Below are 19358 nucleotides of genomic sequence, written 5' to 3'. Positions count from 1 at the left end.
ATTTCATCAAAGAAAATGAGACATGATACTCTATTTAATGAGAACAAAACTCCCCTGAGAATGGCCTAACGGCTCAACAAACAAACAGCTTTTGCCTTAATATCGCTAGATTGTAACAATCTAAAAAACCATCCCCGTTAGATTGTGGAATCTTGATTATTGATCACAACTTCAGAACTGCTCACAGAGCTCGATGAGAAACACTGCCATCAACCCCATCCAGTCAACCCCGAGATAGAGTTTTGATATCCAAACCTAATAATCCGTCCCACTAAAAATCCAGATCGCCAAACATATGAGCTTTTCTGAACCTTCATTTTTTTTACGATCAAGTTTTTCGACAATCCAGAAGGAAAACAAGCCACTGCCCCCCATCAAAAAAATTATTCCCCCCCCCCCCCCCTCAAAAAAAAAAAGAAGCCATTGCAGGTTGCAGAAGATCGATAGGCACTCCATCAATGATCAAACTCCTTTTTCCGATGAAGGAAATTCGAACTTCCACATAACCACATTCAAGGTTCATGTTTTGACTAAAATAGTGATCCGGTAGTTCTCAAAACAACTGAGGGAAGTTTCTTCGAAAAAAAAGCAACTGAGGGAAGAGAGCCTCATCAAAGCCTCCTCGGTAACAGACCGTCTCCCTCGGTCAGCAGCTCCATCCAGGCTCTCCACCGAGCGTTGCCGCCGCTTGCGTCAACCGCTGGTGAATTTAAGCCGGTCATGCGTTGCATGGGCCAGCCATTTCCGTTGCGCCCACGGGAAGCGTGACGCGGCGCCGACGCGTCCCCCCTCCTCTCTCGCCACCGTTGCCTCCCTCCCGCGCCTCCTCTGAGCCACTCCCTCCCTGCCTGCCCCGAAAGCGGCGGCAACCCCTCCGCCCGGGGCTCTCCCGGCACAGCAGCTGCGTGCCGCGTCGCCCTCAGTCTCCTCCTTTTTCCTGCCTCGCGCCGGGAGAGAGAGAGACCGAGGGACCACACAAATGAGCTCGCCGACGCCATTACGCCCCGCCGCCGCCGGCGGCGGCGCCAGCAGTTACTCCTCCTCGCTGCACCACCGGCGGCGGGGGTGGCCGGGCGCGGGCGCGGGTTTAAGAAGGCCGCGTGTGCGCCGGTGCAAGATGAAGCTCATGTACTTCCTCATGGACCGGGACGAGCAGCGCGAGAAGCGCCTCGAGCTCGAGTTCGAGGTCAGGCCGCCGCCGCGGAACGCGCCACGCCGTGGATAGATGATCAACCGCGTTGGGCGCTGGAGGTTTGCCTGACGAACTGACTGACGGTGTGCTGGGTGGCGCTGTAGGTGTCGGAGCTGGAGACGGTGCTCGAGAAGGAGCAGAGGCTGGGCAGGGTTCTCCAGTGCTCGCTGCAGGGGCGCGTCGTCTGCCATTGCTGCCTCTCCACGCTCGTTCCAACCAACGTAAGCAGCCACCCTCCGCTCAAACTTCCGGTCATCCGATCATCTCTGTTTCATGCCTGCATGCGGATGCTAAATGTTCAGTTCCGTCAGTATGAGTGTCTGAAAGTGCGAGCTCATGGATTGCAATTGCAAATTTGCAATCCGTAGACTGAACTAATTTCTGCACAAGTATTGTTCGACCAAATTCTGCTTTGCAGTTTCCGACATCTTCTTCTTTCATGTTACCTTACTACCCGTTGATAGTTTAGATTCTACAACAATGGTACAATAGGGTTCTCTGCATATGTTAGCAGTGTGCTTCCTTAAAAGCTGAGACTGTTCAGTCTCAAGTCTGAAACGACGGAGAACAAACATGATTGCCAGCGTACCATCACTGCAGTCTGCAGTCGCAGAGGAATTGCCATCATAGCATTTCACTTCACTTCACCGCAGCTCATCTGAAGATTACACACGTGACGCTGTCACCCTCGGACCGAGGCCCGCGGCGTGTCTGCAACTGCATCCAGATAAATCCCCCGCGGTAACATTTCGTCGTCGTCGTCGTCGTCGTAATAACAAGGTTCACGGTCACTTCGATCCCACCACGGGCTGAAGATCTCAGGGATCCCCGTACGGGTGAGCACCGCCAGGTGCAGAAACAGGATGTCCTTTGGATTCCTGCCTCACTCCATGTCTCATCCGATGACACCTGGCTCTGACTTCTGAACCAAGGACGCAGAAGTACTGTGCCTGATCTGGAGCGTCGCGACCCCGAGTTGCCCGCGGACAATCACTACCTCTAATCTTCCAGATCTGGTTTCCTTGGATCCTGCATTATTGTACCTGCATTACCTGACTGACTGATGATCAATGGTCTGCATGGCAGATGGCACAACAAGAGCGTCAGTACAACCTCACCATTGTTGATCTGCAATTGTAATCCTTTTAGCTTTTACCACATTGAAAGTCTTACTGAACATACTGCTGACCTGAATTTTTACTTGCTTTATATGCATTGGTGTAGGTTAGGGGTCTGCTCGGGGAGCTAGCAATGGTGGAGGACGAGATATTCTGCCTGGAGAAGAAGGTCGAGGACCTGCGGCTGCGCCTGCGCCGGGAGCAGAAGTGGACGGACAAGTGCATCCAGCAGCAGCAGAGCTGGCCGCAGAACCTCCAGCCGAGGCACTCCGTGTCCAGGAGGGAGCTCCAGGGCGCCCAGCAGCTGCCCAAGCTGCCGTGCCCAGGCAGCGACGAAGCTCTCGAATGCGAGAGCAAGGCTTCTGTTGGATCCGCCTCCGCCAAAGGTACGAAATGTTCAGCGAAACATCTGCGAATCCAGAGTTCATCATTCGTACGGGATTCATTTTGCTGATGTGCCACATGATCATCTTGATGTTCTGATCAGGAGATGAAGCGGAGCACGCCAGGAGAAGCAGCCACTGCAGATCGTCGGAGACCACGCCGGCGCCTCCGGAGAGGAAGGTCTGCCTGAACAGCCCGAACAAGCTCTCGGAGGAGCTGATCAGGCTGATGGTGGCCATCTTCCACAAGCTGAACAAGGCGGCGGATGTGGGGGAGCTGGAGCTGAGCGGCACGTCGAAGCTCAACATCTCCTGCATCGGGCCCAGGAGCCTCGTGCCCAGGGTCGCCGTGCACGGCGCCGCCGCGATGAGCCCGCTCAAGAACCGGAGGGCGTCGGCGAAAGCCGCCGGCCATGGCGCGGAGAAGGAGGCCGCTGCCGGGTGCCAAAGGAGGTTCGTCGAGTTCACGAGGGCGTCCGTCGACGTCAGCCGCATCTCGCTGTGCCTTGTCGACATCAAGAACTTGAGGTGAGCTCCCCATCTGTGCGTGCTGTTCAATGATCAGGGGAACCTTCAGGCCTGATAGCATCTGTTTGGCTTCTGCGTTCTGACAGAGGATTGATGCAAAAGCTTGGCACCGCCGACCCGAGCCTTCTGACGAACAAGCAGAAGCTGGCTTTCTGGATCAACATCTACAACTTCTGCGTGATGCATGTACTGTAACTACCCTTCAATTATTCCTTCTCAGGCACAGCTTGATGAACGAACAATTGCTCGAAATCAATGCTAATTCAGGACATGAAATTCTTCCGGCATGATTTCAGGCGTTTCTTCAGCACGGTTTACCCCCATCTCCAGAGAAGCTTCTTGCGCTGCTGAATCAGGTACAGTGTTCTTTCCATTGACAAAATTTGATGCTTCAGATCGAACTCCGTTATCTTTATGCAACATTGTTAACAGAAACTGACATTGTGTTTGTTTCTAAAAAACTGACATTGTTCAGGCTTCAGTGAACGTCGGAGGAACAGTGCTGAATGTTGTGTCGATCGAGCACCTCATCCTGAGGCACTCTCCCGCAGGCAAGCAGGTATGTATGCAAGATTAGCTTACACGATTCAACCATAAACTCTTGTAGAATACAAACATCGTTCCCTGTCATTAAACCCTTAACCTGAACAAGGGTAGCTTGATGATGATGATAAGGGGATCGTGGACGAAGGACAGAGGGATCTGCTGCGCACGTACGGACTCGGGTACCCTGAACCCAACGTCGTCTTCGCGCTATGCAGAGGCAGCCGCTCCTCGCCGGCGGTACGTGACGTGTCACCGTCAGCTCCTGCCGGCGTTTCCTTTCTTCCCAAACTGACCTCACGTGCGCTGGGCTGTGTCGCGCCGCAGCTGCGCGTGTACACGGCGGAGGACGTGTCGAACGAGCTGGAGCGCGCCAAGGTGGAGTACCTGGAGTCGACGGTGCGCGTCGCCGGCCGGAGGCAGCGCGCCGCCGTCGTGGTGCCCAAGCTGCTGCACTGGCACATGCGGGACTTCGCCGACGACGCCGCGTCGCTGCTGGAGTGGGTGCACAGCCAGCTGCCCCGGGCGTCGGGCCCGCTCAGGCGGGCCATCAGGGAGGTCCTGGGCGCCAGCAGCGGCAGCGGCAGCGGCAGGGGCGCGGCGACGCCGGCGCCGGCGGCCAAGATGGTGGAGGTCGAGCCGTACGACGCCGAGTTCTGCTACCTGCTGCCCGTCTGGTGAGCGCGCGTCCATACGTGGTCTCGGTCCATCGGTCGGAGCGTGCTAAATTTTGCTCCGGTCGAGGCGTATTTGTTGCAGCACCTGTGCAGTGAACCGTGAACTACTACCGTGTGACACGATGTAAATTTTCGGGGTTGTGTTTCGTCCCGTAGAGAAAAAATTCAATAACAGAAAGTACGTTTTAATCTTCATTTTTTTTTATTTTGCTAGTGCCTGGATGTCCGAGGCACTGCAGAATTGGCACCAACTTGAACCGTTCGATGTTCTTTCAAGAGTATTTCCATTCTTTGTAAATCTAAATAAAGGATCTCGACTGTTGATTTAATCTTGACCATCTAAGATTTTGCAACAATCAAAACCTAACCGCTCGAGCATCCTCCTCTTGCACCGCCCTATGCGCCGCCGCCCGCCGTCCCTATCACCCTCAACCCTAAGACAGCCACATGCCATATTATCATCCTCGTTTTATCCCAACCACTACACTACAATTGACCTTTGTCATCTACGTCGAACCAACCTATACTTCCTTTCCGCCGCTCTCCGGCGGCCGAAGCGCCCTCCTCTTATCACCATTCCATACACTGCCATCCCTTTTTATCATCACCATGTTTATCGTCCTCAATCCAATATGGTTGCACACCGCTCCCCCTCCCTTCGCCCTGCCCGATCATCGAATCAATGTACTTCCTTGCATTGCTCTTCGAGCGATTGTCTTTGAACTATGGATACTACTTCATGTTGTTATCATCACCTCATCGGTATTACTATAAATCGTGAACCGTGCTGAGCATAGATCTGCAGCTAACCATGCCTTGTCTCGGCACTTCACCACCATCACCACCCAACGCCCATGGAACCCCAAGCATGTCTCTAAGCCTTAGGACTCGAGCATAGTTGCTAGAATCATAATCTTGTTGGAGGTTCTCAGAGTAGAAGATGCCGTGGCAACTATCCAAGATGAACCACATCGAGGATCAAGATCTATGGGTATGAAAAAAAAACAGATTTCTTGTTATTTTCTATTTTGCTTGCAAAAATGTTGAGACCACATGTTAAGCACTAACCGGTGCGTTGAAAACATGGATTATTTACCCATACTAAGCTCTCTGTCTGTGTGTTTTTTTTATTAAATTTACAAATGAAATGCCAGATGTTATGCATATAAGCTTATTTAACTATTACCTTTCTATCTTGCATGTAGAAATGATCCTTGGTATACAATTTATTTAATATTTTCTTTTTCTCTTGTACAGAGTAATAATAGAAAATATGAATTGACGGTTTGTTCGTGTTAAATCTTATTTGATTTTACATGTTTATGATGTTCAAAGTACAGTCATGACAGTTGGTTTGTATGGAATTTTATTTAATTGTTACCTTTTATCATGTATCTTATTTACTTTTTAATTTTTTATCATGTACAGAGTAATAGTAGAATATAGAAATAATACCAATAAGTTTGTGTGCAATCTTACTTAAATGTTACACAAGCTTATTTACCTATTACCTTTATCATGCATATAAACACAAGAATTATTTGCTCGTGCTCATAGTTGTGTGCAGTGTGCTGTTTTTTTCAATTAAGTTGGTTTATATCCAAGCTTATTTAACTACTAGTAGTAGAGCGCACGTGCGACACACACGTGCTAATATTCATCATGCAGCACAATTAACAAACTGAACACCTAATGACAATACTGTTTATCATCATGCATTTTACCAACCATGATCTTCGTGACAATTAAGAGCTTAAAATTCACTTGGCACATTTACTTATTGTCAGTACCATGATCATTGCATCTTGGAACACAAACACGCCTAATCAGCTCATGCAAGGTACTCCTGTTTGCAGTCATAAAATAGCCACGGTACGTCTAGGTCAATTCGTCGATTTTAATCCTCATTTGTTCAATGTTTGTGGACTCAGAGATATGCGGTGTTGCCAAGCAACCAACATTGCCTGGTAGTTGATTACGGCAAGCCGCAGAGGTTCGGAGGAGATCAATGCTTTGTATTTAGCCTACCCAAATGATTTTTATTTTAAAAAAATGCCTCACCATTACAATTAGATTCGGAGGAGATTGACACTTTAGGTTTAGCCTTCCTATGATGATAATTTTCTCGTCTCTTTTGACGAAGCTGCTCGGTTGGGTCAATATTTTCATTGCCTTTACCATAAGCAAAAGAATGAGAAGGTTTATATGAATCCCAATAGGTTTGAATCTCCACAACTTAAAGATATGTATTGTTTACTGTAGGCGTTGGGGTTCACTCTGCTCCTCTTATGACCTACTTATTCATTAGTAATATTGTCGGGAGGAGAACGACTGTCCATGCGGGAAAAAGGATGGATGCAGCATGCAAAACGCCCCTTCAAAATCAAAAGAAAGGAAATAAAAAAATTATTGAAGTTGGAAAAAGTAATCAAGGAGGCTGCGGAACCAGAAGGCTGTTTCGTTTGGAAAGGAAAATGTGACAGCAAGTAAAGAGGTAATCAATGAGATTTGACTTGCACTCATATTGGAGTTGCTGTAGGGAAACAAAAATTGATGTTGGTGGGTACACGGGTGGGTAAGATAAATTGGTTAGTGAAAAAAAGTAGCGCAGAAAAGGGAGGAACATTTTAGAAAGTGTTGTTTGCATCAACATCGCAAAACTTTTGCATCTTCCGAGCTGATAAGTGGGCCTGAGGGTATACGGAAATATTTTAGGTGGGAGAGACTTTCAATTATTTTGTATCCTTATAGTATAATAGATTCCGATCAACGTTCTACTCATCTGTCATCCCATGGTACTTTTTGATTACCTCTCCCTATTTTTATCCTTCCAACGCTCTAAAGGAGATGGTTCGGGATTGGTAGCTGGATGGAAATTGAAATCGTAATTATTATATTATAATGATGATAACCAACACAGATACCGGTAAACTCATACCAGATAAGGCGTCTGCAGTATCGATATCATCCCTTACAATACTTGCATAAGAATAACTGTGATGCAGCCAGCTGTCATCAAGATCATCTATTCCTGGTTCACCCGTATGTATATCGATGTGCAAATTATTATACAGTAAATACCATCCCATTGCTAAAAAAAAGTGACGCACAAATCTGTGATAGGAGTTCTTGTTGCTCCAATGGTCACGGATAGAAAGCCATTCGAAAAGAAGGTCAGCAGATAACATAGCCAAAAAAAATTACCAAATAGATTACAACTGAATACCTGCTGCGTTTACAACAACATTGCTTCCATCTGTTGACACACCCATATGCATTGTAGTTTCAGTTATCATCATCACTCATATACACTGAATTTTGCAGTGTTAAATATCAAATTTTATCTAGCGTCTCCACAATCATGCTAGGAGCTTCTCTCTCAGTATTTCTCCGATAGTAATTTTTTCTCTTCTTAGCATTCAACTTAGCCTTTTTCTCAGCATGCTTGCATACTTTTCCCTTGCTCTTTGGCGTTTTAGCTCCCTCGGATCATTATTTCCTTCAGCGGAATCACATTAAGTTGATACAAGATACATTAACGGTGGAAGAAGAAAAACACAATGCTTATTACCATTATATGGAAGACTCATCACGGATTGCTCGTTCTTTTACGAATTTTGCATGTATTCGCAATATCTCTCGACCATCCATTTTTTTCCTCCAGTGAGCTGTTGAATTAAATTTAACTCCAATAAATAAATTAAATATTAATTCACACAAACGGATGATATTTCACAAAGCAACAAACTACGTACCTTAGCGTATCGTGACGGAGAGACAGACGACGCCTGATGTCCGGAACTTCCACGACACCGAACATTCACAGCCCGGCGGCTAATGTAACAACGTAGCAAACAAACAGTGCAACGGCGTGCTTACCGTCGTCCAGTGCCTCACCGGACCGATCGGCCGATGTCTAACCTCAACGTAGCGAGACGTCGCCTGGTCTGGCGTGGCGGCCGTCCGGCAGATCATGAGACCGATCTGCTGTTCGGCGCAGCGAATGTCGGGAGCAATGGACGTCAGGCGCGGCGTGGTCGCCGTTGGGAGCGGTGGCCGTCCAGAGCAGTGTCCGTCAGATGCGGTGGCCGTCGGAACGATGGAGGTCGGGAGCGGCGTGGTGGCCGTCGGAGCTTTGGTCGTCGGGACCGGTGGCCGTCGGAGCGGTGGTCTTCGGGACCGGTGGATATCCGGAGCAGTGGCCGTCAGGCGCGGTGGATGTCGGGGCGACGTGGTGGCCGTCGAAGTGGTAGCCATCGGGCGTGCTGAACGTCGGACGCGGAGCGGTGGCCGTCAGACGCAGTGGATCTTGGGCGCAGGCGGTGGCCGTAGGAGCGTTGGACGTCAGTAGTGGCGGACGTCCGGATCCTCACGAGAACGATTGGCCGGCGGCGACGACTGAACTACTGCACGTCGTGGTGGCGCGGCGTGGTCGCCGTGGGGAGGAGTGGCCGGAGGCGACAGGACGTATAGGGTGTAATGGCAGGACGTCTGATGGAAAGAAAGGAATATACCACCATCTTTTGTAGTCATCAGACATAGAAACCACGCCAGAGAAATCAATCAATCAAAAAAAAAATGGAATTTGCCAATATAATCGGAGAAGAGGCCTATCAAAAAATAGAATGTGCCAACGCAATCAGAGAGGACGTTTAATAGAAAAAGGAAATGTGCAACTAATTGGACATTTTTGGTAGCCATCAGACAAGGAAACCACGCCTGAGAAGTGAGAAATCAATCAATCGATCAAAAATGAAATGTGCCAACACAATTGGAGAAGAATGTTATGGAAAATTGTATTTCTCATGCATGGAAGGAGAAGGATATTGAAGGACAATTGTGGGCGTTACGGAAGCAAACAAACCGGTATGCTGAGGTTATGCGAGCAAAGTAATATGTGGGGGTACAAGGGGTGGGTAAGCGCGGGAGGTGAGTAACAAAAAAATTAGCATTTCAGCATAAATATTTTAGAAATATCAAAATCATGGATCTCCACACCTTCTGTCAAACCTTCCGCGCTGGCAAGTGGGGTTTGTGAGTACGGTAGGTCTAATTATCTTAATGTAAAAGAATTTTAATTATTTTAATTTTTATAGTATAGAATAGATACTCTTTTACGCTACTAAGCGTGACTTCCATCCTCTAGAAACTAGAGAAGGGAGAAAATCTACATACCTTACCTTTTAGGATTTTAACCATAGATTCAATGGGTAGATAAAACGAAATCTTTTGCTGTATCTTCTGCAGCAAATTTCCTCATAATATCAGTATCACAGTATCAGACTCTTCTGTCAACGAATCAGACGCTCCATAAAAACGGGAAAAAACTTCTATTCCATCATCAATTCATTAATCAAATTAAACCATTTCCAAATAATTTTTAATATGGATAGAGGTGATTTCAGCAGGCACACGACAAAAGCATCTTGAGATAACCTAAAGTTAAAGAGCCGCATGAACTCGGGCCCACGTAACGCCTCCCCAAGGAGTCAAAGTGTCAGAGCGCCTGCCACGTGGTCCCGGGCACCGTCGACGGGTTGAACTGGACCCCACGTGTCATCCTCTCACCCCGCACCACTGGCATCTCTCCCCGTCTCCCGTGCCGCCGTGCGCACCCAAAAACCCCAGGACTGGAACTGGAATGGAATGCTGGTGTTAATCCTTGCCTCTTGCCTTTCTCGCCGATTCCGCCGTGCCACCATAAAATCCTGCGAGGGCGGCGTCGTTGCGTTCAATCCTGGTGCGTGAGAACGCGATTTCACCGCGGACTTGATATAGGACGGGGGGTTTCTCGGCCCAATCCCATCCAGTCTCGCTGCCATTTTGCAGAGATTGTGCTCCGGTTCGGGGGAAAAGGTGAGTCCTTTCCGCTCCTCCTTTGCATGTTTGGATCGAGGTACATTTGGGAGAAAAATCGCGTTGTTCCTTTAAAGATTCGATGAAGAATCGCTGTATTTGTGTCCAAGAGTTCTCTGTGTCGAATCCCTGAGCTCCGGGGATGGATCTTGACATGGACGACTACATCGATCCCTACGAGGAGGCCGAGGCCGAGGCTGCGGCGGAGGCCGCCGGAATAGCGGGCCCCAACGCCGAGGACTCCGACGACGACCCTGACTCGGACGACTCGGACGCGGAGAGCGACTACGAGGAGCAGTCGTTCGGCCTCCTCACGTCCGGCAAGCACCGGGTGCGAAACCCGGACGGCACCTTCCGCTGCCCCTTCTGCCCTGGCAAGAAGAAGCAGGGGTACAAGATCAAGGACCTCCTCCAGCATGCCGACGGCATCGGCGTCTCCAGCAAGCACCGCCGCCACGGCCGCGAGCGCGCGTCTCACCGCGCCTTCGCCCGCTTTGTCCGCACCGATCCGTCCTTCGCGGAGGACCTTGTTGGCATCACTGGCATCCTCGGTGCCATTAAACCCGCCCCTGCTAACTCCAATGGCAGTGGAAGTGCCACCGGGGAGGCCAAAGCCAATGCTGCTCCTGCCAGATCCAGTTCTGTGCCGGCAGAGAATGGGGTGCTGCCGCTGGAGGTTGAGAGGTATGCTTGGCCATGGGCTTGTGTTCTTGCAGCCGGTTCAGGGTTCAATGCTGAGGAGTTTGCTGGTAGAGTAGCCATGTTTAGTTTTGTTGAGGTTGTGCCTTTGTTTGTTGATGGGATGGACAGCATCGGAACCTTTGCAATTGTGAGGTTTACCAATGATTGGAGTGGATTTAATGATGCGCTTACGCTTGAGAACCATTTCAGCGTGAATAGGCTGGGGAAGAAGGAATTTGAGATAAGTAGTAGTGGTATGGGTGCTGCAGAAGGGGAGGGAGGTGAATGTGAGGTCAAGGTTTACGGGTGGGTTGCCCGAGAGGGGGATTACAATGGAGGAACTGTGGTGGGAAGGTTCTTGAGGAAGCATACCATCCTGAAAACAATAGATGAGGTCTCCAAGACTGAGTCAGAGAAGTCAGGGGAGATGGTGGCGAGACTGGCATCTCAGATTGAGGAAAAGAACCGATACTTGCATGATTTGGAGACAAAGAAGAATGCGACAGAACTCTCCATCTCACGGCTTGAGGAGGACAACAGGAAGCTACATGAGGCATACAATGAAGGTAATCTGTGCAATTTTGCTTCCGTTCCTTTGGCTTACTTGATGGGTTAGATTTGCCTGCATGCGTGACATGTCTAGTCGTGGCTGTGTAACTTATGTGTACTGGAGCAGATCCATGGATCTTAATTCTATCTTGTACTATTGCATATTAGATATTTTGCATGTAGTTCTGAAATTAGTTTTTTTTAATACTTTTATATCGGTGGATTATGTAGAGATATGAATATACGATGGTATGGGTTGGTTAGATGAATGCAGGGCCTTTTTCTGATAGTAATACCATTATGCATGAAGTTACTCCATTCCTTTCTTATATGCTTTAACATTATATTTATCTGTAAAACTACAGCTTACCTGATGAGATGAACATTGCTTACACGTATGAACAAATCTCCCTCAATTGCTAACTTTGATTGCTTAGCTTTAATTTCTTTGCACTACGAAATTAACAAAGCATTTTTTTCTCTGTTAGAAATTGATTTATCTAATACATTTTATATCCTCGTTTTCAGAAATGCGCAATCTTCATCGCAGGGCTCGTGAAAATGCTCTGCGAATTTTCCAAGAAAATGAAAACTTGAGGCAAGAATTAGATAATAAGAGGAGAGAACTGAATTCACGAGCTAAGCAACTTGAAAAGCTGTCAGCTGAGAATGCTAACGACAGGAAGACACTCGATGATGAGAGGCAGAAGGTAAACTGAACAACTATACAAGTGAAGCAATAATCTATGCACATGCAACCTCTTCTGAAATAACATGCATAGGGTGCACTAATCTGGACTTGCAGGGTGGCAAACATTCTTTTATTTCAGCGTTGTCATTGTCATGAAAACATGGATTTTAAAGTTGCTGTTTTATATGTTCCATTTGAGATTTGTACAGGTTGTTTAAAATTATACATCATCATTACTTTCACTCTGACAAGGGATATGTTGTTATGAAGTATTTTATCATCCAAATTCTATGTCATTTTTCACCGAACACCAGTTTTCATTCTATGTCCTAAGTGCATGCTCCATAGCTTGCTGGATTCATAAAACTAATGATGGAAGTTTGAGCATATTGGTGTGATAGTTGCAGACTGCAATATCTTATATAATTACTTTAAGTTTAACACTGGAACTGTGCAGGCGAAAGATGATAATAGTGAACTTGAGTTAGCCAGTATAGAGCAGCAGAGGGCTGATGAAGATGTTCTGAAGTTATTGGATGACCAGAAGGTTTGACCCTTTCTTAGTTTATATATGTTGTTTTCTAGATGGTCACTGTAGGTTCTGGTGATGAGAATTGATACATCTTAATAACTTCAGAGGGAAAAGGAAGATGTATTTGCAAGGATGCTCCAACTGGAAAAGGAGCTGCTTGAGAAGCAGCAACTTGAGCTTGAAGTTGCACGGTTGAATGGTACACTCCAAGTAATGAAACATTTGGAGGGAGATGATGATGGGGATATTCACGAGAAGATGGAGAAGCTGAGTGAAAGATTAGAGCATGAGAAGAAGCGTCTGGAAGATTTGAGTGGAGATCTTGTGAGGAAAGAGCGTGAAAGTAACGACGAGTTGCAACAAGCCCGAAAAGAATTGATTTTGGTACTGCTCATTTTCTCTGTACTATATGTTCATTTAGCAATTACAATGCACCTGATATGTTCTCTACAAGTTGATTTTCTTAAGTTGTTTTTCATTGATGAAATGATTATCACAATGATCAGGGTTTGGAGGACGAGCTAAATGGGCGGACAGCTATTGGGGTCAAAAGGATGGGAGAACTCGATGAAAAGCCGTTTCAAAATGCATGCAAGAGGAAATACGGAAACGATGATTACCTAGCCAAAGCAGCAGAGCTGGTCTCAAGTTGGCAGGAGGAATTGAAGAAGCCATCCTGGCATCCTTTTAAGGTTGTCCAGGTTAATGGAGAAGATAAGGTATTTACTGTGTTGCTCTAGCTGAATATTGGGTTATCTTTACAGAGACACTAGTATTTGTTCGGAAATAATACCATCCTTGCTCTTTGCAGGAAGTTCTAGATGACGATGATGCAAAACTGAAGTACCTGTGGATTGAGTATGGCGATGACGTGTGCAACGCGGTGAAGACTGCGCTGATGGAGATAAACGAGTACAACCCCAGTGGGCGGTATGTGGTGTCCGAGCTCTGGAACTTCAGTAAAGGCCGGAAGGCGACGATGAAGGAGGTGCTGAAGTACCTGTTCAGGCAGATGGAGACAACCACCAAGCGCAGGAGGGGTTGAAGAGGCGCCCTGGGCTCCGTGACCGCACCTAGCCAATCAGTAGTCGTGTGCGCGCGCCATATGCGCGCCGTCGGTGCCATTGTGGGAGACCTGTGCTGCTTGATCCCCTCCTGGCATTGGAGATGTATCCTGTGTTCCATCCATTACTAGTGTCTCTGATGTGTGCCTGTGGTGCTGTTGCCGCTTGCATCATTAAAACTGATGTGATCGGTGAACTGAATAATACCAAACCTGTTCGTGCTCTTCTTAGGTGTGTGTATATTGTGCAGGTGTACATATGTAGCACTACAAGTGTTGGCCTTGTACTGATGTGAGCTGATCAGCTGAGCATTCCCCCCTGAAACGTACTGATGCTTTGGGGTATCTCCACAATAACGTTATGGATACCTGCGTTTCTCTAGAAAACCACTACCTAAAAACTCTTTCTGGACTTCTGGCTCAGAAGATCGAAGAGATGAAATGGCTCGAGAGGACTTTCGAGGAAGATGAACGTACTCCTGTGAACTGCGACTATAGGGACTCGATGTTACATCCAGTCATTTCAGTGCAGGCATTTTTCTACTTTTTTCGTGTGAGTAAATAATCCATTTCAAATTGGTTATCCTTAGAAAATGTTCTCACGAGAGGGCACGATCACAAATAGAGTTTGACACGATGATTGTGGAGGTAGACCGTGTCACACAGTGGAAACTGTAATTCTTTTGGTTTACTAGTAGGCAGCTGAAATATTATTGTGGGAGGTCAAGAGGCTGAGGGCTGAGGGCTGAGGGCTGAGGCCTGAGGCTCACAAAACCCCCTCTCCAGGAGATTCTCCAGCCGTTAGGAAACGAGGCAAGAAAGATAAAAAAGCCCCCCTTTTTCATCACCGCCCTCTTCTTCCGCCGCCGTAACCATGGCCCCCGCCGGCGGAAGCGACAAGACGGGAGAATCCGGCGGGTCGCCCATGCGCCATGGCGTCGATCGAAGTGCTGCTGGTGGTGGTGGTGGTGGTGGTGAGAAGCCACGATTTCCCTCCTCTTTTACCTATCCTATTTCCTTTTTGTTTGCTAGGGCGCCTTGAGCCCTTGATATCCTAGTACTATTTCCCTTCAGTTTAGTTTATCTACTACTTGTAGTTGGATACCTAGTCTGATCTGTAATGCATTTCGAGTACCAGGTTACTAATTTCTTTCCTTCATTTCCCCACAAGCTGCGACCTTGGGTGAGGTTCGTATACTCTTAGTTGGAGGCACAAGCTTTTCGGTCTTCAAGCGCAATAATCTAACTATCTGAGTCGTCTTGGGGACTTGTAGGAATAGAGTATATTGACGTGATGCAACATGAATTAAGGCAAATTTTTAGTGAAATCAACTGACAGTTAGTCAAAATACAACATGCAGAGTTTCTGCAGGCTGCCACACTATGTCAACTCTAATTGGTTGCTTGGATCATCAGTTTTGTTGACACATCTTATTGTTTAGTCTTTTTTTTGGGTTGGAAATCATTTTGTGTTCAGTTATCTCGTTCTCTCATTCCTTTCACTATATATTTGTTTGTGTTCAACCGTGATGTGTAATGTTCACATGAACAGAATGTGATTTATCACTCACCTTGCTGTACCTGTGGTGGGCAATCTTGCTGAAGGGAAATACATTCTTTGTTTTTGCAGCGGCAGCAGATCAGGATCTTGGGACAGAATCTGGTATTGGAAAGATGAAAGCAGCAGTTATGTCCAAAAATTTGATAAAACTGGATGGGACTGGAGGTATGAAAACGTGCTTCAATATTTAACGCTCTTCTTCATGCCATGGTTTTAATTTTTGTCACCCATGGGCAGAACATAAGGTGGCATACGATGATTATCAGAGGATTTTAAAGGAGATTGAAGACCTGAAGGCTGAATTAGATGAGGATGTGAAAGAGCTTGGATACTGTGAGGCGAATCAGAAGCTGAGAGCTGAGCTGGCTCTTAAGGCGAAAGAGATGCAGTGCCTGAGGAAGCAGAATGAGGAGATGCAATGCAACAATGATGGAATGAGAAAGCAGAATGATTTGCTGCAGGCCAAGAGTGACGTCATGGCGAAGCAGAATAAGGAGCTGCAAGCCAAGAATGATAACCTGGTGAAGGACAATGAGGAGCTGAGAACCAATATAGACAAAATGGGTAAGCGGAATGGAGAGCTGCAAGCCAAGAATGGTGGCCTAACAAAGTGGAATCAGGAGCTGCAAGCCAAGAATGATGGCCTGAAGAAGCAGAGTGAGGAGCTGCAAGCCAAGAATGATGGCCTGACAAAGAAGATTGAGGAGCTGCAGGCCAAGAATGTCAGCTTGGTGAAGCAGAACGAGGACTTGCACGCCAATAATGACAGCATGTGCAGGCGGAATGGGGAGCTGCAAGCCAAGAATGGTGCCCTTAGTATGCGGAATGAGGATCTGCAAGCGAAGAATGACAACCTGACAAAGTTGATTGAGGAGCTGGAAGACGAGAATGACGCCCTGGAAGATTTGAGTGGAAGTCTTGTGAGGAAAGACCGTCAAAGTGATAATGAACTACAGCAAGCCCAACAAGAGTTGACTATGGTACTGCTCATTTCATATGTGTTATATATGTTTATAGTTTAGCAATTACCATGCACCTATCTTGTTCTCCATCAGTTGATGTCCATAAGATGTTTTTTATTGATGAAATTTTGAGCATCGTGATGCTCAGGGTTTGGAGGACAAGTTAAATGGGCAGACAGCTATTGGGATCAAAAGAATGGGAGAACTTGACAAGAAGCCATTTCAAAATGCATGTAAGAGAAAATACAGAAACATTGATTACCAGACCAAAGCTGCAGAGCTGGTGTCAAGTTGGCAGGATGAATTAAAGAATCCATCCTGGCATCCTTTTCTGGTTGTTCAGGTTAATGGAGAGGATAAGGTATTTTGTGTGTTTTTCTATCCAACTAAGGTTCTATATATCTTTGTCCTTTATAGATGTTAGTATTTGTTCAGAAATCATAGCCATCCTCGTTTGTCGCAGGAAGTTCTAGACAATGATGATGCAAAACTGAAGCTCCTGCGGTTTGAGTACGGCAACGATGTGTGCAACGCAGTGAAGACCGCACTGATGGAGATAAACAAGTACAACCCAAGTGAGCGGGATCTGGTGCCCGAGTTCTGGAACTTCAGGAAAGGCCGGAAGGCGACGATAAAGGAGGTGCTCTACCTGTTCGGACAGATGGAGATGACGACCAAGCGCAGGAGGGTCTGAGGCACCCTGGCCTGCGTGACCACCAAGCTAATAAGCGCCATTGGTACCGTTATGGGAGCCCGCGCTGCTGGATCCCCTCCTGACATAGGAAACGTATCCTCTGCGTTCCTTTGTGTAACAACATTACAAGCATATGTGATATGTGCATGTGGTGCTGTTGCCGCTTCCGTCCTAAAAACTGATGTGATCTGCTAACTGAATGGTACCAATCCGTGGCTTTCGTGCTCTTCTTAGGTGTCTGTATATTTGGAGGTGTACATATGTAGTAGTGCAAGTGCTGACAAGCTTGGCTCCTCTTGTAATCGGTTAATCATGATGTCTGTTTTCAGCATTTGTACCGTACTTTAGTTACCTGATGTTGGTCTAATGATGCTTGTGTTCATTTGTTTAGAAAAAAATCTGTGCAATAGCATTTCCCAGTGACTGGCTCCGCTGACTTAGTGCCCTCTTGCGATGTTTGAGGTGTCACATTTGATGTGGTGATGGCTTTTGCTGGAGCAAACTCTGATAAGGCTACCCTGATGCCTACTGATGTAAGCTGAGAATTTGGTTGACTGAACTGGGCCGGCAATATCGTTATGGATACCTGGGTTTCCCTGGAAAAACCACTATCTAGAAACTCTCCTGGCTCTGAAGATGGAAGAGATAGAATAGCTCGAGGGACATACCCCCCGAGGAAGATGAACGAGGAGGTGTAATCTTGTGAGATGTTGCATCCAACCAAGGCAACGTCGCCTTTCTTCTTGTTTGAGCGAACGATTGCAATTTAAACTGGTTGTCCTAGAAAGCATTCCCCACGACTTCAAATATATTTGGTAAGTTGTTTTAGAGCTTGACACAATGATTATGTTGGTAAACATGTTGTCTATGGTGCCCTCAATCGTTTTCATGTAAAATGTGCAGTTACTGCTCTATGCGTATTCTCATTCTTTCTTTTCAGTCTTGTTTTTAGACCGTCGCCTTAGCAATCGGCATTCGACAGTTTCTCGGATGCTTGTGGTCTTACAGGAGCACCGTGTTGATGGCCCGTTGCCACGGAGCACCAGCAAAAACCTACCATACTTGTGGCAACTTCCTCCATACCTCTCCTGCCGTTAGAACCGACCTGTTTGGGTGTCAAAGAACCAAAAAGATGGAGTAGTACCTGTTTGGGCAGGCCGCCAGGGCGTGGATATCCTGTATGCATCACCTCTTCACCTTCTCTGCATGCGGCGGTGTGGCTACTGTAAAACTTCCATCACATCGCCAGTCTGAGTATATTTTAGGCTGTGACCGATCCTGCATTTCTTGTTTACTCTAACAATGTACTTGTGATGTGATACTCTGATGGTTCTTTGAACTGTAGTTAGGTAGTTATTTCTGCTTGGCCCATACTTCATCTTTTCATTTCAATTTTCTACAGTAAGCAAGTAGTAGTTCTAGTAAATACTACTAATACTATTCCACTAGCTAATTACTAGTAATTACTGCTAGAAGCATTTGAACATGCTGACAGTTTCCGAGATTTGTGGCTGCCACAAAAACTGAACCGCGTTCAACAGAGAAAGAAATGCAGGAAGCTGGAGGGTTGGGAGGCCAGAGGACGGAGACGAAGTGGCCTATAAAGCAACACCACTGCTCCAAACTCCACCGCATTCACCTTACCAAGAACCATCTCCTGATGGCATTTTCCTCCTCCGCTGCAGCGGCGGGCCTTGCCGGCGGAGACGGCGAGGTGGGTTGGTGGGTTCGGCGACCAGAGCGTGCGCGGTAGCGGCGTCATTCAGCCTGTTGCCGTTGACGGCGGGATATTTAATTATGTGCCATCGTTAGGTATGGCATCTGCTTATTTGTCATCCTTAATTTGGTTTCTATATTTTTACCACTACTCTGCCATCAAAATTAATAAATTACCAATTTTGCAGACGTGATGAATCCGGGCAACCATCTGGTTCGGAAGAAAAGGAAAGTCACCACACCAGCATGGAAGAGACACGTGAAAAGACCCCTTTACCCTGCCTTTCTTAGCTCCAGCTCTCTTTTTTCTCACCTCCGCTTCCCTCTCTCCGACGGCCCGTGCAAGTCACGAGCACCTCCTAGACTGAGTGCACGCGGCGCAGGGAGGGTGTCGCCCGCCGCCCGGCCAGTCGCCTGGCTAGCTCTAGCTAAGCTTCTTCGCGTTGATTTCTCGCACGCACGGCAACACACGAAGGCACACTTCTTTCTCTAATTTGCTTTCAAGCGCATCGATCGCATGTGAGTTGGGCCGTAGATGGCCGGCGGCGTGCGGCTCGGCTCGGCAATGGTGCCAGTGGCGGCGCAGTGGCGCTCCTGCGCGCGCGCGGCGGG

General features: G+C 47.3%; 3 protein-coding genes across 5 annotated transcripts; all 3 read left to right on the top strand.

Moving 5' to 3' along the window:
- The first annotated feature begins 758 nt into the window (after positions 1-758).
- On the top strand, positions 759-4770 carry LOC112894659. The gene is made up of 9 exons (XM_025962433.1): positions 759-1186; positions 1297-1413; positions 2417-2696; positions 2798-3221; positions 3308-3407; positions 3518-3577; positions 3697-3780; positions 3897-4004; positions 4092-4770. Exons 1-9 carry the CDS (start codon positions 980-982, stop codon positions 4443-4445), a joined length of 1734 nt encoding a protein of 577 aa, XP_025818218.1. The 5' UTR covers positions 759-979; the 3' UTR covers positions 4446-4770.
- A 5275-nt stretch (positions 4771-10045) lies between these two features.
- Positions 10046-14158, top strand: LOC112893746 (factor of DNA methylation 1-like). 2 transcript variants are annotated; one of them, XM_025961213.1, is made up of 7 exons: positions 10046-10297; positions 10408-11544; positions 12056-12237; positions 12676-12765; positions 12856-13134; positions 13257-13469; positions 13562-14158. In XM_025961213.1, the coding sequence occupies exons 2-7, from the start codon at positions 10440-10442 to the stop codon at positions 13793-13795; spliced, it is 2103 nt and encodes a 700-aa protein (XP_025816998.1). In that variant the 5' UTR covers positions 10046-10297; positions 10408-10439; the 3' UTR covers positions 13796-14158. The 2 variants fall into 2 exon arrangements, with proteins under 2 accessions (XP_025816998.1, XP_025816997.1); XM_025961212.1 differs by having other exon boundaries at positions 10046-11544.
- Positions 14159-14603: 445 nt separating this feature from the next.
- Positions 14604-17442, top strand: LOC112893748 (factor of DNA methylation 1-like). 2 transcript variants are annotated; one of them, XM_025961214.1, is made up of 5 exons: positions 14604-14787; positions 15444-15539; positions 15612-16354; positions 16485-16697; positions 16800-17442. In XM_025961214.1, exons 1-5 carry the CDS (start codon positions 14688-14690, stop codon positions 17028-17030), a joined length of 1383 nt encoding a protein of 460 aa, XP_025816999.1. In that variant the 5' UTR covers positions 14604-14687; the 3' UTR covers positions 17031-17442. The 2 variants fall into 2 exon arrangements, with proteins under 2 accessions (XP_025816999.1, XP_025817000.1); XM_025961215.1 differs by having other exon boundaries at positions 14609-14781.
- The last annotated feature ends 1916 nt before the right edge of the window (positions 17443-19358 follow it).

Source organism: Panicum hallii, chromosome 5, assembly GCF_002211085.1.
Source record: "Panicum hallii strain FIL2 chromosome 5, PHallii_v3.1, whole genome shotgun sequence".
Classification (NCBI taxonomy): domain Eukaryota; kingdom Viridiplantae; phylum Streptophyta; class Magnoliopsida; order Poales; family Poaceae; genus Panicum; species Panicum hallii.
This window is presented reverse-complemented; position numbering and strand designations above follow the sequence as displayed.

Bases quoted from the DNA above. Each gene is read 5' to 3' on its own strand.
- LOC112894659 (XM_025962433.1), top strand. From the start codon at position 980: ATGAGCTCGCCGACGCCATTACGCCCCGCCGCCGCCGGCGGCGGCGCC. The intron at 1,187-1,296 runs GTCAGGCCGCCG...GTGGCGCTGTAG, and splicing joins GCCTCGAGCTCGAGTTCGAG to GTGTCGGAGCTGGAGACGGT. The intron at 2,697-2,797 runs GTACGAAATGTT...TGTTCTGATCAG, and splicing joins TGGATCCGCCTCCGCCAAAG to GAGATGAAGCGGAGCACGCC.
- LOC112893746 (XM_025961213.1), top strand. From the start codon at position 10,440: ATGGATCTTGACATGGACGACTACATCGATCCCTACGAGGAGGCCGAG. The intron at 11,545-12,055 runs GTAATCTGTGCA...CCTCGTTTTCAG, and splicing joins ACATGAGGCATACAATGAAG to AAATGCGCAATCTTCATCGC. The intron at 13,135-13,256 runs GTACTGCTCATT...CACAATGATCAG, and splicing joins CCCGAAAAGAATTGATTTTG to GGTTTGGAGGACGAGCTAAA.
- LOC112893748 (XM_025961214.1), top strand. From the start codon at position 14,688: ATGGCCCCCGCCGGCGGAAGCGACAAGACGGGAGAATCCGGCGGGTCG. The intron at 16,355-16,484 runs GTACTGCTCATT...CGTGATGCTCAG, and splicing joins CCCAACAAGAGTTGACTATG to GGTTTGGAGGACAAGTTAAA. The intron at 16,698-16,799 runs GTATTTTGTGTG...CGTTTGTCGCAG, and splicing joins AGGTTAATGGAGAGGATAAG to GAAGTTCTAGACAATGATGA.